At 42.5% G+C, this 17,457-nt stretch overlaps 2 protein-coding genes across 5 annotated transcripts in view; one reads left to right on the top strand and one right to left on the bottom strand.

The window, feature by feature from the left end:
• The window catches only part of Prkacb (protein kinase cAMP-activated catalytic subunit beta), a 90,527-nt gene that overhangs the window by 59,256 nt on the left and 13,814 nt on the right, over positions 1-17,457 (top strand). For all 4 annotated transcript variants that reach the window (NM_001077645.2, NM_001439474.1, NM_001439475.1 and 1 more), the window contains 7 exon segments: positions 201-262; positions 1,913-2,041; positions 6,578-6,676; positions 7,547-7,629; positions 11,087-11,213; positions 12,426-12,521; positions 13,655-13,777. In NM_001077645.2, coding sequence (NP_001071113.1) covers positions 201-262; positions 1,913-2,041; positions 6,578-6,676; positions 7,547-7,629; positions 11,087-11,213; positions 12,426-12,521; positions 13,655-13,777 — 719 coding nt within the window.
• LOC148006775 (uncharacterized) lies at positions 2,108-5,574 on the bottom strand. The gene is made up of 2 exons (XM_087638757.1): positions 5,445-5,574; positions 2,108-4,226 (listed from the first exon to the last, which is right to left on the bottom strand). The coding sequence occupies exons 1-2, from the start codon at positions 5,572-5,574 to the stop codon at positions 3,157-3,159; spliced, it is 1,200 nt and encodes a 399-aa protein (XP_087494883.1). The 3' UTR covers positions 2,108-3,156.

The following is a 17,457-nucleotide window of genomic DNA, read 5'->3' as shown; positions in this document are numbered from 1 at the left end:
GTAGAAGTCAAGGCTTTAGAAGTTGGAGACACACAGTAGCTCCCTTCCCTGGGCTATCACACTGATGGACACACACATGTCCTTACAACAGTTGCTCACACAAGGATACTTGTGTTTCATACAACCACGTGCGATGTGTCTTCTTAATGTAATATAAGCATTCTTACCAGACACTGTCTATTTTCTTTTCATTTTTCCAGTGAAAGAATTCCTAGCCAAAGCCAAAGAAGACTTTCTGAGGAAATGGGAGAACCCTCCCCCGGTAAGGAAGCTGTGTGTTTTTTCTGCAATTGGAAGTGAATTCACGGTTCTTGTTTAACCTACTGTTACTCCACAAATTTTAGTTTTTAAGTGTTAATAGTAAACATACAATATGATGAGAATTCAGTCATGATGTTGTGATACAGTTCTTTAATTGGTAAATTTATGGATACCCCATTGGAGGAGCAACCATGTCCTCATAGAATCCCTAAATGGAGAAGGAGTTTTGTTGTTTCGTTTCTTGGCACAGCCTGGGAATTGAACACAAGGCCTCATGTGTACTAGACAAGCTTTCTACCACCAAGCTGTATGCTGACTGGTGTAAGTTTTTATACTAATTCCAAATTGCTGTAATATAAGCTAATTATTTTCTGAATATTTTTAGTTATCCCATTTATCATACAAAACATTAAAAAGTGGGGAAGGAGGAAGGCATTCCTTTCTGATAAGAAGAAAAGCAGTGATCAAACCTGAGGAGATGGCCTGTTGTACAGTTTGTTCCCACTGCTTGACTGAAGTGTCAACACATTTTATGAGTAAAATATAATGTCACTCTTCTTCCTTAATGATTCAATAAGACGTTTCTCCAAAGCAACATTGCTTTACTGTGGAGATTAAACCCTGTAGTGTCCTGGCCTGCCGCGTGTAGGAAAGACATTCCACATCAGGCTTGGCCCAAGCTGGTGCTGCAGACTGGTCTCGTGAACATTTCCTGAGGTTTTCATGACGGAGCCTATTGAACAGATGGGTCAGCAATTACTACTTGTTGCTAGCACAGAATTTGTTCCTAGCAATTTTGTTTTGTTGTAGCAGCAACAAATTGAATAGATTGACGCCTCTAATTTTTTGCTTCTGTGCACTAGTCAAAGCCAAACAAAGATGTTTGCTTAACAAAGCATCTATTCATCTAGGAGAAGAATCTGATTATTGTTCTGAGACTCTGACTTTGGGTCTTTGTAGAATGAAGACATTTTTTCCTTCCTGTTTTAGGTAATACTGGGTTATCACAATCAAGGAGAAAGTCTGGGACCATACACCAGTCTGACACCATTACCTAGTTCTATGACTGTACCAAGTACTAAGGCTGTTACCTCATTTAACGCTGCTACATAATTCTGTGACTGTTGCTTACTTCCGAGGCTGATGTCTGGCTCTTTGACTTTTATCTAGTTCTATGAGTGTTGTCTAGTTCTCTAAATACACGCAAAGACTCAACATCACTTCCATGGGAGTCATGAAAGAGCTGATCTTTCAGTTTTCATTTCTATAGATATTTACAGGTATTCTCTGACTGCATATGTTATTTGACTCTGGGTTTATGATTCTTAAAATATACAAGTAGTTCATTAGCTGTGTTAGGAGCTCACATTGGAATTGAAATGTGACCATTAATATTTTAACCAAGGCTTTTGTTTCCTTCATCTTTTATACTCCACTTTACAAAATATTCTCTACTATTAGACTTTCATTAATCAAAGGAGAATATAGAATTAATAACCTGCAATTTAAAGAGTATATATGTATTGTTTCTACATGGATAGGTACAAATTAAATTGTCCACCCTGGTTATATAATACTGAAGTGATAATTATTGTAGTCTTGTGGGAATTTCTAATTTAAAACCTTATTGTATCTTCTAATACTTGTATAGAGTAATGCTGGGCTTGAGGATTTTGAAAGGAAAAAAACCCTTGGAACGGGTTCCTTCGGAAGAGTCATGCTGGTAAAGCATAAAGCCACTGAGCAGTACTACGCCATGAAGATCTTAGACAAGCAGAAGGTTGGTGACCTCCCGCCTTATCCCCGTCACGTTAAAATGCAGGCAATAAGATAGCCTGTCACTGCCACCTTCCAGTGACACTCGATGCTGCTGTCTGCAGTCATTATCTGTAATGGCTTTATTCTGGAAGTGTCATTTCTGTAACTCTCAGTAGGTAACACATACCTATGCACTCTAACAGTACAATACTCGCAGCACTCGCAGACCAATGAGCAGAAACGTCGTGACCTTTGTTCTTGTTCCATTTTAGTTTATAGCAGACACCGCCTTGCTTGACATGACTGGGTTTGGTCAATTTAAAATACCAGTTAAATTGTGGAAAAACTGTAAAACCTATATTCTATATAAAAGAACTTCTCACTGTTTCTGATGTAGTATAATAAAGCAGGTTGTCTGAGGCAGTTAGCATTTACCTTAACTATTAAGCACTTTCTGTTTTTCTTGCAATCACTTAACAATGTAGGAAAGACAAGGGTAAATATTGCTACATGTTACTTAGTGCTGACTTACAGAGACTAGCCTCGCTTCTTGGCCTACTGGGATCCTACTAGGAAACTGTTAGCAGAGTCATGGGGACGTAGCCAAGGGACAGACATGATGTAACTGACCCCTGGGAATATATGCCAGGGAACAGATGTGGAGTAACTTCGTCCTTTAGTAATAAAGAAGCTCGATTTCTAACTCTACATTTCTTAATACCCACATTTAAGAAATAAGAAATAGATTTTAAAGGCTGATTTACTTAATGGCCTAGTGTTTACTGCTTAACAAATATAGAATTATTGTGATTCATACTAAGATTTCACTCTGTTATGTATTTTACATTTGATTAGTTTAGTCTAAATAACCATACATGTTGAACGCCATAGCATCAGACTGTCCCAACCTTCATTTTAATTAAAGCAAGATTTATCTCTCACATGAAAAGGAGATACTGACTTACATCTTTCTCAGATTAAAGATAATGAATGCTACACATAGTTAATTGACCATCATCAGTCGCCCTCAGTCACAAGTTTTCTAACCATTCTATTTAAACACTAACTCACTTCCTGTCCATTCTAACCCCACACTTGAGATGATCCATCCCTGCCTCTCATGTCTTCCATCATGTCTCAGCCAAGGGTCACCAGGCCAGTAACCAGGAGCTCCTGCTCCTGCTCCTGCTCCTCCTGCTCCTGCTCCTGCTCCTCCTGCTGCTCCTCCTGCTGCTCCTGCTGCTCCTGCTCCTCCTGCTGCTCCTCCTCCCCCTGCTCCTCCTCCTGCTCCTCCTGCTGCTCCTCCTCCTCCTGCTCCTCCTCCTGCTCCTGCTCCTCCTGCTCCTCCTCCTCCTGCTCCTCCTCCTGCTCCTCCTGCTCCTCCTGCTCCTCCTGCTCCTGCTCCTCCTGCTCCTCCTCCTCCTGCTCCTCCTGCTCCTCCTGCTCCTCCTGCTGCTCCTCCTGCTCCTGCTCCTCCTGCTCCTCCTGCTTCTCCTCCTCCTCCTCCTCCTCCTGCTCCTCCTGCTGCTCCTCCTCCTGCTCCTCCTGCTGCTCCTCCTGCTGCTCCTCCTGCTGCTCCTCCTGCTCCTGCTCCTCCTCCTGCTCCTGCTCCTGTTCCTCCTCCTCCTCTTCCTCCTCCTCCTCCTGCTCCTCCTCTTCCTGCTCCTCCTGCTCCTCCTCCTGCTCCTGTTCCTCCTGCTCCTGCTCCTGCTCCTCCTGCTCCTCCTCCTCCTGCTCCTCCTGCTCCTCCTGCTCCTCCTCCTGCTCCTCCTCCTGCTCCTCCTCCTGCTCCTCCTGCTCCTGCTCCTCCTCCTGCTCCTCCTGCTCCTCCTGCTCCTCCTCCTGCTCCTCCTGCTCCTGCTCCTCCTCCTCCTGCTCCTCCTGCTCCTCCTGCTCCTCCTCCTGCTCCTCCTGCTCCTGCTCCTCCTCCTGCTCCTCCTCCTGCTCCTCCTGCTCCTGCTCCTCCTGCTGCTCCTGCTCCTGCTCCTCCTGCTCCTCCTCCTGCTCCTCCTCCTGCTCCTGCTCCTCCTCCTGCTCCTGCTCCTCCTGCTCCTCCTGCTCCTGCTCCTCCTGCTCCTGCTCCTCCTGCTCCTCCTGCTCCTCCTGTTCCTCCTCCTGCTCCTCCTCCTCCTGCTCCTGCTCCTCCTGCTCCTGTTCCTTGTCCAGCTCCTCCTGTAACAAAAAGACAGGAGGCTTCAGCTTCAGCTCTTATCTCTACACTTGTCTTACAGTGTTTATTAAACGCTGTCAGGACAGGTTCTAACATGTCATCTTTTTTAAAGAATTTATAAAATGCCTTACTTCAAAGACATTGAGAAGATAATATTCACCATCCTCAGCTTTAAAATATTTGGAAAGACATATTTAGCTTCTTCTTTTCATATTGTAGAACCTGTGAAGTAATTTAACAAGATGGCTACCTCATGGGTAAATCATGGTAATGGGTATTTTGCCAAAAAGTAACTGCAGTTTTGATGGCACTTCTGTTACTGCAGCACACTATGTCTTGGCATAAATTACTAAGAAAAACTTTATATTTGGATGTTTTGTTTATTTAATTTGCTTGAGATAAGTAATAAAATAACAAGCCATAGTAACCTACTTTCTGTCAGTAAGATCATACAAATCATTCAGTTAGGTAAATTTAGCTTCTCCAGTCTTAGAGTCCGTGGAGTGAAGGGATTAAAATCAATACAGAAATTACATTACTTCTCTTTACAATATGTCAGACAGTGCTAGTATATATATACACACATGAACACAGGCAAACATATATACACATGTGCAAATATGCACGTCTGCACTCACACACACATGTACAAACATGTGCCTGTTGTATCAGTAAGTCTTCACAGTTGCGTATGGTATTGTTCTCCCTTTTAAGCTAAGCACTGCTCTGCATAGTTTCCCCGTGTCTGACATAGTAAGGTAGACCAGGATGCTGGCCACGGTTTATCTGATTCCGTGCCTTATTGCTCATTATTGTCTCTTCAAAACGCACTCCAAGAATCTCCAAGGTTCTTCCTGGTTTGATACCCAGTCAATGTCAGCTAGTTTTTTATAGTAACACCACGACTCCCAAAGCTCCGACTTCTTACTTGTATTTCCTTCTCCTCTGACACAATGGTTTTTACTCTACCATAGCATTTCTTTGACTCATCTGAAAGCCTGTTATATTTATTAAGGTTATTAAGGCACAGTTGACCTCTATCTTCCTACTTCCTTGTCTGTCATAAATGTCTCCCAAAAGCTCTGGAGTCTTACCTCGTGCTGTCATGCACGGTCTCTGTGTCTACTTCTCTGACTTGAAAATTGATTCAACAAAAGGGTACATGATCTTCTGAGGGGAAGGGGATGCTGTGTGGCCTGTGTATGAATTTTGAAGCTAATATATGAACTCTATCCCAAGAGAGAGAGTTCTTTACCAGTCTTTACCAAATTTTCAGAAGCACTATCCTTAAGCATAGCCAAGTGAAGCCACCACTCTGACTTGTCTTTGCATGTTTTCCCTTTGGGATAGCTCCAGCCGTAACCTGGATCCAGCTTCTCTTCCATCTCTCCCCAGTCTTGACCGTCTGTCTGTCTGTCTTTAAAGTCATCTCAGCTCTAACTGTTTTTAAGTGAGTTGTAGTAACAGCTGACTTTTTTGAGCTGTTACTGTGTCCCAGGCAGTAAATTAACCATGTGACTTGTGTCCCATGACGTTAAAGCATCAGAATTTTAGAGGTGAAGATTCCGTCCTGAGCCTCAAGTAAGCAGTTTCTCTGCTGACAGCTTATGAAACCGTAGCTGTCACTTGCCAGTTGCTCATATGTTGCTATTTACATATTCATGGGTCCTTCAAGTGGGTCCTATGCAACGTGAAGGCAGACGTTCTTAGCCTGTCCCTTAGTGCCTGCCTCTACCATGTGTATGTGGTAGATGAGCAGAATTAAAAGTAAATTTGCCGGTGCCCCATGCCTGCACTGACATAAATTCAGTTTACATAGGTAATTTTTTAAACTATTACATTAAAAATTGGCTAAGCATGTATGCCTTACCAGTTTATATATATCTCATGTGAATACAGTTGACCTCCTTGATCTTTAATTCTCTGCTGCTTACAGAGATAATAAGTGGTTTGACCATGTTGTCAGCAGCAGATACTTTCACACAGTGACTCTGAGAGCAGTAGGTCTGGCTTTGTTCCTAGTGAACACTTGGTTTTGACTTGATTCATAGTTGACTTTTTTTTTTTTTGAGACAGTATCTCACTATGTAGCCTAGGCTAGCCTTGAATATGGTACTCTCCTGACTCTGCCTCCCACGTGTTGGCATAGCAGACACACCTCAGCACAGCTGGGACATACTTGACCAGAAGACAGAGGCTGGAACTCTTTGCTAGGCTGCATCCATTTGACTCTTACCACCCTGGTTGATTGTTACTATTTCCTTTATTGAAGTCTAGTAATTCTGTTCATCCACTGTGATTATTACATGGAAGACATTTTTCTTTGAAATGATTATAGCCTTTAAATTTATTTAAGTACACTAAAGTCTCTCTGTCTTTCCCTTGCAGGTCGTTAAGCTAAAGCAAATAGAGCACACTCTGAATGAGAAGAGAATCCTGCAGGCAGTGGAGTTCCCGTTCCTTGTTCGGCTGGAGTATTCTTTTAAGGTCAGTTGCACTGCTGTCTAAGGAAGATACTGCACCCAGGATGCTTTTAACATAGGAAACAGTAGAAGTCTGGTGAGCTTGGGCAACACTGGGGGAGTTGCTTCTCCCTGAGCAGTTGTTGATGTTGTGGATGTGTGAGCTTTCGTAGGAAGGCAAGACCAAGACAAAGATGACAGTGATGCACTAGGACAGCCTGCTACTCAGCCTTATGCGCATTCAGATGAGGATGCTGTGCCCTTTCCACAGAGTAAACCCTCCTGTTATGACTGCAGAGTTTCCTTTCTGTGCTGATTTGTCTTCTGGGCTTTTGTGGTTCTGTTGTCGCTGTTCCTTTGCTAGTTGGAGAGAAGAACCTCTGTGCCACTGTTGCTAAGTCAGAGGAAGTGGGAAGGGTCGAGCCTTCAGATTGGAGCTGCCCTGGTTCTGTGGAATGACACTTGGTGTTATAGGCCGCATCTTGGTTCTGCTTGCTCCCTTGTTTGGGGAATCTAATAAAGCCCTATATACTTAGAGTATTACAACCATCCATCTCGCAAACAAAAAATGTAAATATTCTTATTACTTTTCCAAATTGTTTTTTAATGTTGTTTTCCTTTGCATATGCTGTGCTAGTGTGTCATTGCTGCATATTTCATTATTCTGAATTAAGTGTCCCCTTCAAGAGGAGGGACAGCAGAAGCCTTGGGTCTCTCTGTGGCTGGAACACTAAGTGGGTAGGGATGGGTGTGGAAAACTAGAGCACTGTTCATCTTGTGTCTCTCCCACTCGTCTCTGTTGATCTATTAAGTGCATTTTGACTGGGCCCTTTCTAATGGAACATGCTGTCATCTTAAAATGTTTTTTATAATTGGTATTGTTATTTGTTCACAGGATAATTCTAATTTATACATGGTTATGGAATACGTTCCTGGGGGGGAAATGTTTTCACATCTAAGAAGAATTGGAAGGTTCAGGTAACTGATGCGCATGTCTTTCTTCCTTGAGTCTTCACACGCTTGTGTTTATTTTAAACCAGAAATGCATCTGACTTAATTAACCCATATTTTATGCATAGAAATTATTAGGTGGACACAGTAATAGGAAGCTATTCCATATATGAGCTTTAAGTTTCAAATGAGAACACTATGAAACTAATTTAAATATTCTTCCACTGGTAAGTATTGTGACATGATTTGAAGAATTTCTAAAAAATAAAACAAAATTAAATTTAAAAAACCAACATGATTTGAAAAATCATAGTATTTGAGGCATATAACAACTCATGCTATGTCATTTGTAATAATATTTAATGGACATTTAAAGCAGAAATTTGAATGAGTGAATATGAGGAAGAAGACATAAAAATAATAGTGATATGGTGATAGATGAGGTTATATTATAAAGTCTTTTTAGACTTTAATTAAAACTTTTCTCATGTTGAGCTCCTTAAATATATTCACAAATTGCATACAATATTTTTATTAGTAACATGCCAGGTTATTACTAACACACTTCAGTTTTTATCTATATACAAGGCTCATAGCTACAACTCTTATATTAGTCTTTTATAAAATTATGTGAGACTGAGAACAGAGTAAGTTTCACTCAGTATTGAGAATTCAGGCAAACCTAAGTGTGAGTTTCCATGGAACAGATAACTGACTCATAATAGGAGGTCGTAGAGTTGGAGCCTCACAAGAGACTAACACAGAGGAGAGACTAACACAGAGGAGAGACTAACACAGAGGAGAGACTAACACAGAGGAGTGACTAACACAGAGGAGTGACTAACACAGAGGAGAGACTAACACAGTGGAGAGACTAACACAGAGGAGAGACTAACGCAGAGGAGAGACTAACGCAGAGGAGAGACTAACGCAGAGGAGAGACTAACGCAGAGGAGAGACTAACGCAGAGGAGAGACTAACGCAGAGGAGAGACTAACGCAGAGGAGAGACTAACGCAGAGGAGAGACCAACGCAGAGGAGAGACCAACGCAGAGGAGAGACTAACGCAGAGGAGTGACTAACGCAGTGGAGAGACTAACGCAGAGGAGAGACTAACACAGAGGAGTGACTAACACAGAGGAGAGACTAACGCAGAGGAGAGACTAACGCAGAGGAGAGACTAACGCAGAGGAGAGACTAACGCAGAGGAGAGACTAACGCAGAGGAGAGACTAACGCAGAGGAGAGACTAACGCAGAGGAGAGACTAACGCAGAGGAGAGACTAACGCAGAGGAGAGACTAACACAGAGGAGAGACTAACACAGAGGAGAGACCAACACAGAGGAGAGACCAACACAGAGGAGTGACCAACACAGAGGAGTGACTAACACAGAGGAGAGACCAACACAGAGGAGAGACTAACACAGAGGAGTGACTAACACAGTGGAGAGACTAACACAGAGGAGAGACTAACACAGAGCAGTGACTAACACAGAGGAGTGACTAACACAGAGGAGAGACCAACTCAGGGGAGAGACTAACACAGAGCAGTGACTAACACAGAGGAGAGACTAACACAGGGGAGAGACTAACACAGAGGAGAGACTAACACAGAGGAGAGACCAACACAGAGGAGAGACTAACACAGAGGAGAGACTAACACAGAGGAGAGACTAACACAGAGGAGAGACTAACGCAGAGCTGTGCAGCCATTAGTTATGTGAGTTGCCTGAGCCTAGGCCAAGATTCATTTATTGACCTGTGCAAGGGGAAGCTAATATGTATGGAGACTGTGTAGTGAAATGTGGCTTCTCTTTGACGTTGAGGGTCTTTTACATCCTGTCTTCACCTCTTTCCCATCGCTCTAAGTGGTTCTCCTTAGTCTGTTTGACTCTAAGGGAGCCCCATGTACTTAAAGCATTACAGCCAATCTCTCGTTCCCCATAGTCTTCCCATGCTTTCACTGAAATGCCACGCCCAAATCTGTCCTTCAAGTGCACTGCTCCTTTTCTGCATCACTTGTCTCTTCTGTGAGCTGCCCATAGCTGTGTTACACACCCCGCCTGGCGCTGTAAGGAAAGCAGTTCAGTGGGAATTATCCTTCCTTTCCGCCACACTTGCTGCGTGTGAACTCTGGGCACTGCGTGTTCTTACAGAGAACCTAAGTCACTGCCCAGTGTGGCTTTTATCAGTCTAGTCAGTCACTTGAGTCTTGACCTAGACTGATGTCTGCACTTAAAGCTGCTCTAATTCATTGCATGTAGAATATTCTCTTCCATTTCAGCATTTTGGTGACTGGATTGATATACTGCCTATGTTTCTTGGCACAAACGTTAGGCTATATAAACATAAATACAACACCAAGCCAACCTCATATTTACAGATGAGGAGAGGAGATGTAATGGGGCCTTCCAGATCAAATTATGGGGTTTCTGAAGTTACATGCTCCAAAACCAGGGAGGAGTCCCCCCGTATCTACTCCAGAGCCCCCTTCATTCTTTACCGCCTTTTTGGGACCTGGCTGAAACTGGAGAGGCATTATAAAACATCACTGCTTATTCCTGAAGTCAGCCAGTCTTTACTAAGTACCTGAAGTGAATGTGGAAGGGAGGACCTGTGGAACGTGCTGATGGCACAATGAACAGTGTGTGTCTGAGTCTTCTGAGGTATTTCTGAGTCTAGTGCCATCCCTGAAACTCTCAGTAATTGAGGTTGTTCACTAAAGACACAAATCTGATAGTCATTCAAGCTTATCAGACAGATTAGCAAACACTCAATGTATTTGAAAATTAACTACAAATTCCAATTAGAAATTTGGTATACGTTTTCAAATAATTCTAAGATTATAGCCTGAAAATTACACTAATGTCAAAATTTCTAGATCTATGACCTACAAGAGCCTCACCTGGTTTTTACAAACATACAGAATGTATCTGTGTGACTATAAACGTGCCCAGTTGGAAATTTGGAAATTCACATGGCAAGATTGCCTTTATAGTTCTAAATGGGATTGTGTGTCCTTCTTACCAGAGTTTTCTATGATGGCAAGTGTGTGCTGGTCATTTAGTAGCAGAAAGTCCTTCAGAACAGGGGAAACGGCGGTGGCCTTCAGATGGGTACAGTTCAGCAGTTCTGTACAGTGAATCCCTTAATCCCTTAGCTGTGAGGAAAGTGAGTGGGGCCTGTGGCCTGGTAGCTGCACTGACGGCATCTCTGGAGCACCGAGTGGCAGTGTACGTCTCTGTCCTCTCATGGGCAGCTGTGTTTACAGTGACATCACCATCGCCCAGCTTGGGCAGTGAGAACTTGCAGTAAGATGTGTTATTTGAAGGCAATAGATGTTTGGGAAATGACAGATTCGTCACCAACATTTGAATAAAGAGACCCTCTCCTGAAATACCTCCACTCCATTTTCATTTTGTGTAAAGTCCATTAGTGAGCAGTCCTCCCCCATCTCTACAGGACACTGTTTTCTCTTTTCCAGTGAACCCCATGCTCGTTTCTATGCAGCTCAGATCGTGCTAACATTTGAGTACCTCCATTCCCTCGACCTCATCTACAGAGATCTCAAGCCGGAAAACCTCTTAATTGACCACCAGGGTTACATCCAGGTAGGATTGGATCACATGGCATCTATGCATCTGGGAAACACTGAAATAGCTTCACACATTGTACCTCAAATGTCAGTGTTTGATGGGTTTGGTTGCTTGGTTGGTTGGTTTGAAGTAGAAAATTGGTTCTATCTAAAAGGCTGAAGTGAATTCCCAGCTTTGCAGGTGAGCACGTCCCACATGAAGGCAGGAGCCCACAGGTATCTTCTAGAGTCAGTGGCTGTGAACTAAGTTTAGGTTCCTGCCCAAAGAAACAATATGACTAAATGTGTGAGCTGTCATGGGTACTAGGAGTCCTGTTTGTGTAGTTTGAGCACCTCTCAACCTGAAAATCAAAATCAAAATGATTCCTATGTGAAATTCATTTGTATATTGACGTGACACCGCAAATGGAGAGTTACTCAGGTGACTTCATGTGACAGGCACCCTGATAACAGTGTTTGTGACTCCTCCAGGCTGTGACTGCAGTGTCTACGACACAGGAATTCTGTGTCCAGCCCTCACTGGGACCTCAATCCTTGTTAGGAATTATTAAAAAAAAAAAAAAAAAAAAAAAAAAAAACTGGAAAAATCCAAACCCTGAAACCCTTTTGGTGCCAAATACTTTGGATAAACAATAGTCAATCTGTGTTGCCTCTTTTAATGCAACCCTGTGAATAACCCTGTGAATTATAAATACTCTATTGTGATGATCTTAAAGTTAATGAGTCTCTGTTGTGGCCAGGTACATAGTCAGGAATGGAAGAATTAGAATGTTAACCCAGAAAATTTAGCAACATTTATTACTCAAATATGTGGCTGGCTGAGACCTGACTGTAGACAGAGGAGTTAGAGACTGTGTCTCCTCTCTAGTTCCTTCAGTAGCTTATAGCTTGAGGCCACGGCTCTCTATGCTTAGCTGTCAGAGGAGTGTATGCAGAGCGTGTTTGTTCCCTGGATGATCCATGCCATGGGCAGAGACGTGCCGGACTTCGGGGGTTCGGCACTCTGTGTTGGGCCTCTCCTTTCCTCCTCGTTTTCACTTAATGAAGTGCTTAGGTGTGGCCCTGCCCTGCCAGCTTCGGGTTTTAAATAGTCACCTCCATGAGTTACTATGAATCATGTTGACTCTTTTTCATGTATATTATTTTAATCCCAAATTCTTAACTTTGGATCTAAGTACAGGACCTCTGCTCTGTGAGTGAGTTTTCACATTTCTGCTTCCCTTCATAGGTCACAGATTTTGGGTTCGCCAAGAGAGTCAAGGGCAGGACTTGGACATTGTGTGGCACCCCAGAGTACCTGGCCCCAGAGATCATCCTCAGCAAGGTACGGGGTGCTGTTGGCACACACAGCAGAAGCTTACAGCCCTTTAAGCTATGAGTTTAAGTCTACCAGGGCTGATTCCTGAGGCAGTCTGTCTAGAGCTGGTCACACATCTCTCACTTTTGTTAGTCCTGACGAAGCAGTGATGACCTAACCTTCAGTGTAGCCCAGGCAGTCACGGTTCTTCCCGACAGGAAGGGTCCCGGTGCAGAAGGCTTGCTCCAGGCCCCGCCCAGATGTAGAGATAAAGACAAGATGGGTCAGTTGTCTGTTCTTCCTTTGATTCAATCTCACCACCTAAGTGAAGGGATGCTTAAAACATTGGAGCACTGTCTTTCCCACATAATCTTCAGTTGACACAGACCATGGCTGATGGCAACCGTTGTATAAATGTATTATGTATTGAGAGTGTATTAACATAAAGACTGGTATTCTCTTACAGATTGCTCAGCATGTGCATTTTAGCAAGGTTGATATAAAAAATGGCAAAGGAAACGTCATAACCTTGAGTTGTATCTCCTCACAATGTGCTCTTTAAGCATGCCTTTCTCTGGATACTGTTCACACAACCTATGCATGTTTGCCTTCCGGTGCGTTCAGGAGATGAGACTGGACAAGCAAATAGCACAATTTACATGTACTTGGACACCACTTCTGATTAGAGGCCACATTAAATTTTAAGTTTTCCAAAGATACTGAAACAGACGTGATTATGTCCAGATCCCAGAGTGCAGGCTGTTCACAAGTCACTTTCATCTCTTGCTGCTCCAATAATCCTATTGGTTTTGGAGTTTTTTACCTTTCTAGCTGTGCTCTTGCACACCTAATGCCCAGGCCGTGGCCAAGACTGGGCTCCAGTGGGTTTGCTCTAATTCCCTCTCTGCTACTGAAGAGGTTATGCTCAGTGTTATGCTCAGTGATGTTTAGGACTCAGATTTAATAGTCCTTCCCAACAACACATTCCAATATCTGGAAATTCTTTGTTTTATTTAATTAAACCTGCCCTGATAGCTTTTATTCATTTATCTTATTCTATTCTACATAGCTGCTAAAAACTGTTATACACATGTTCATATATTTCCAGATCATTTTGAAACGGCTGTGACTTAGTGTTCACTGATGTTGCTCTATTCCAGGGTTACAATAAGGCAGTGGACTGGTGGGCATTGGGTGTACTGATCTACGAGATGGCTGCTGGCTACCCCCCGTTCTTTGCTGACCAGCCAATTCAGATTTATGAGAAGATTGTTTCCGGAAAGGTAAGTCTGATTGTTCCTTCCTCCCCATTGTTTGGGAGTGAAGTTAAAGCTCCAGATTAGAACTGTCTCATGCTGTCAGATCCTCGCCCTAAGCTGGTGGGAAACTGAACTCTTATTGCTGCTCCTGCAGACTCTAGAGCCTCTGCACAGGCAGGTCAGCAGAGTGTGAGTAAGCAGGCAGCTAGCGAGGACTGTAATTATTCTCAGTGATCCCGAAATCAGAACTGTGATCTCATGTGAATTGTACTTCGAGTTTTAGGAGCTGTTTTTATGTAACTGTTCTAAAAATGGATGTCTTATTTGAATTACATCAAAATTAAAAGTCAAAATAATTTGGATGGCCCTTTCTAAGAATTCACAGAATTGAGTTCAGCAGAACTGCTTATGTTTAATGGGGTTATAATTGGGACTGATTTTTAGCAAGTAGGAGACAACAATTCTCCTTGGCTGTTAGTGGACTGACCATCTAACACTGTGCAAAATTATCCCATAAAGTCATTTGCATTTTTAGTCTCTAATTTTTAGTCATTCATTCTCACCTTAGCTCGTGCTTGAGACTTTTCTGAAATTGCTACTGCATTTTCAATACAGAAGGCAAACACAGCACTGGATACTTTGGGAGTTGGAGGGAGGGAGGGAGGAAGGGAGCGCTCTGCAGGGAAAGGCAACCTCTTTAAGCCCAGGGACCTGAGTTCACAGGCGGAAGGAGAAAGGCAGCTCTTGTGAATTGTCCTCTGGGCAGCACCCATGTGACCTTCCCCACAGAAATAAATGCATGTTGTTAATCTCAGCCATTCACAGGAGGAGGCACTGCTCTTAGTGCGCATACACAACCCTTACACCCTTGTTTGGGTGAGGAACGCTGCTGCGTAATGGACCTGAGATGCAGGCACTTACCATTCGGTTATTGTTGTACCTTATGGCCTTCGTAGGCAGACATGAGTCTGACCAGCCTAGAAGTGAAGGCTCCATTTCTTTCTAACCAACCAGATCCACACTGGTATTTTGTAAAGCACCAATGAGTTTAAATTTACAATGCTAAGTATGCACAAGGTACCATGAATATTCCAATTACATAATTTATTCTTTATGCTAGGATCCAACTTTAAATTAATTGCAGCCTCAATGAGGCCGCTAGGAAAGGCTCAGCAAACTGACTGTCCAATCACTGTGGTGCCCGCCTCCACCAACCCACCACTGGTACTTCCAAATCTCACATTGCCTGTGCTATCTATGAAACTTATGAGATGTTTTACTACATTTTCTTGAGATGCTTTGATACTAGATTAGTATTTACAAATTAGTGGGCTAACCATAGACATCAACCTTAACTTTGTCACAGGTAAAAAGCAAATGCCTCTTGCAAGTAAATAAGTTGAGACCAGTGTTCAAGAGGAAGGGTGCTCACACGATACAGGCGGGTGGGTGCAGCCTCTTCCGAGGGACAGAAGCTCTGCTCTTCTCCTTAGCATTGAACTTCTGTACTTCAAGGCTCTCAACTGTCACAGTTGTTGCCTCACAGAGTGTGAAAGTCACAGTAAGAATGTTTAATATGGGGGTTGGGGATTTAGCTCAGTGGTAGAGCACTTGCCTAGCAAGCGCAAGGCCCTGGGTTTGGTCCCCAGCTCCGAAAAAAAGAAAAAAAAAAAAAAAGGATGTTTAATATGCACAGAGTAAAGCATGGTGGAAAGGTTAGCAGAGAAGGGAGGGACTTTGCTTTAAGAATGTGGGACAAGAGAGATGGCTCGCCTCCCTGAACTGTAGAGATCCAGAGTTTGGCTCCCAGCATCCACATGGCATCTCAGGGCCTCTGCTAACTCGAGTTCTAGGGAAATCTGATGCTATCCTGATCTCCATGGGCTTCTACACACACATGGTACACATAAACTCATGGAGGTCACATGCATATGTATAAAAAGAAAAAATAAATCCATCTCTAAGAGGAAAGAATGTGAGAAGTGACTACCATTCAGAAGAGAATAAGAGCCCATGGTCATATAAAGACTGTCAGGAAAGCTGAAGTATATGAAAACTGTGAGAGAAGAATATTTTATTACTGCAGAGTAGAAATAGCCAGAACGGGAATTTGGAGATTATAGGAATGTTTTCAGTAATTTGACAGAGGCTAAAGTTCCTGAACCTTTGCTATACAAATTATACTCTTCTTCATAAAAGAAATCAAATTATTAACAAGTGTGCTGTGTAAACTAAATTTATGTTTACTTAGTACAGTTGCTTCAGTTAAAACAAATGCATGTGCCTTGGTATCAATTGACCTCAGTTTGACAGTCATTCTCCCTTGGGTAATATGTTATCAGCTGTTGGTGAATCTTTTCATTTATTTCTAATTTTATTTTGCATTCAATAAGTGAATATGTTCTAAATCGATAACCATGTAAAATATAATCATACTTTTAAAATAGCATAAAATAAGTGACATCGTGGTAGGATGGTTTTCCTCGTTTATTTGGAAGTGCAGCAGATTCTGGTGCTGTCGTATTTAGCTGAAGGTTTGATTCTCTCTCCTTGTTGGAGAGTCTCTACCATTTTCCCATCTAAGACCACATGCAATGTTACCACCTCATCATTTTAGAATCTGTACAGTGTGACATACAAGTCATGGTCCCCAGTTCCCCCATAATACTGATCCAAGCAGAAGGGTATCTGTCCACACTGCAGGACTTACTGTGCCGCCATTAGTACAAAAAAGCCTAACTGGATATTTTAATAGCTCATGGCATTAAAATCCAATTTTAGTCTTATATTTGGGTGTTCTATATTTGTAGTTTTAATTCAAATTTGGTTTTTCCTGCTGGGAGAGGTGGCGTATGCCTGTGCTCTTAACACTAGGAGAAGAGGTGAGATGTTGAGTTGACGACCATACTGGGCTACATGGGGCAACAACAGAAAGGAACAAAGCCTATTACTTACTGCTTACCTTTCTGCTGTGAAACCTGTCATAAAGTAGGTGCAGCGTTAAATCAAAACCAAAGTTAACCCAGTGCTTAACTCACTCACACATGCATTGAGCACTGGATTGTGAAGCAGTTTCTGGATTGTGAAGAGTATTCTAACCCAAGCTGGTATTTTTAAGTGCACAGAACGATAGATGGTCAGTCAGCCTTTTTACTCTCTTCTGCACATATTTTGCTTTTGAAAACTAGAGGAGGTAGCATTTAAATGTCAGATTATTCATGACTATTAAGGTTCAGTGATGCAACTTGGAAATGCAGTTGACAGAAAAGACTTGTAATCCCGAGTTACTGTGCCACCCTATCAATGCATGCACTGTGTTTGTTCTGTATATAGTCCTACATTTCATGCTTGAGTGCCAGTAGTATAATGAGTCAGGTATGGTTTCCATAGCAACTGTGTCTGACTGTGTTACCGATGGTAATATAGAAATCAATATTGTGTTCAAAAATGGTATGTGAGAACAAAGTAATCAAGTAACAGATGTTACAGAAAACCTAATTCTAGAGTCTTTGACTTACATAATTTGAAAATGTCTTAGGTTTACTATATATAATGTATATATTATTCTGGTCTTCATGAGCAGCAAGATACTGCAGGAGCATAAGCAGGAGCGATGTATACTGATCAAAGAGTTCATTAATTTTCCTGAAGGGAAATTAGCATTCATACGATGAATAACTGATCAGTAGCCCAACAGCCATTCC

Source organism: Rattus norvegicus, chromosome 2, assembly GCF_021556685.1.
Source record: "Rattus norvegicus strain SHRSP/BbbUtx chromosome 2, alternate assembly SHRSP_T2T, whole genome shotgun sequence".
In the NCBI taxonomy this organism is placed as follows: Eukaryota; Metazoa; Chordata; class Mammalia; order Rodentia; family Muridae; genus Rattus; species Rattus norvegicus.
Note: the sequence above shows the minus strand (reverse complement) of the source record. Positions and strands in the feature narration are given on the sequence as shown.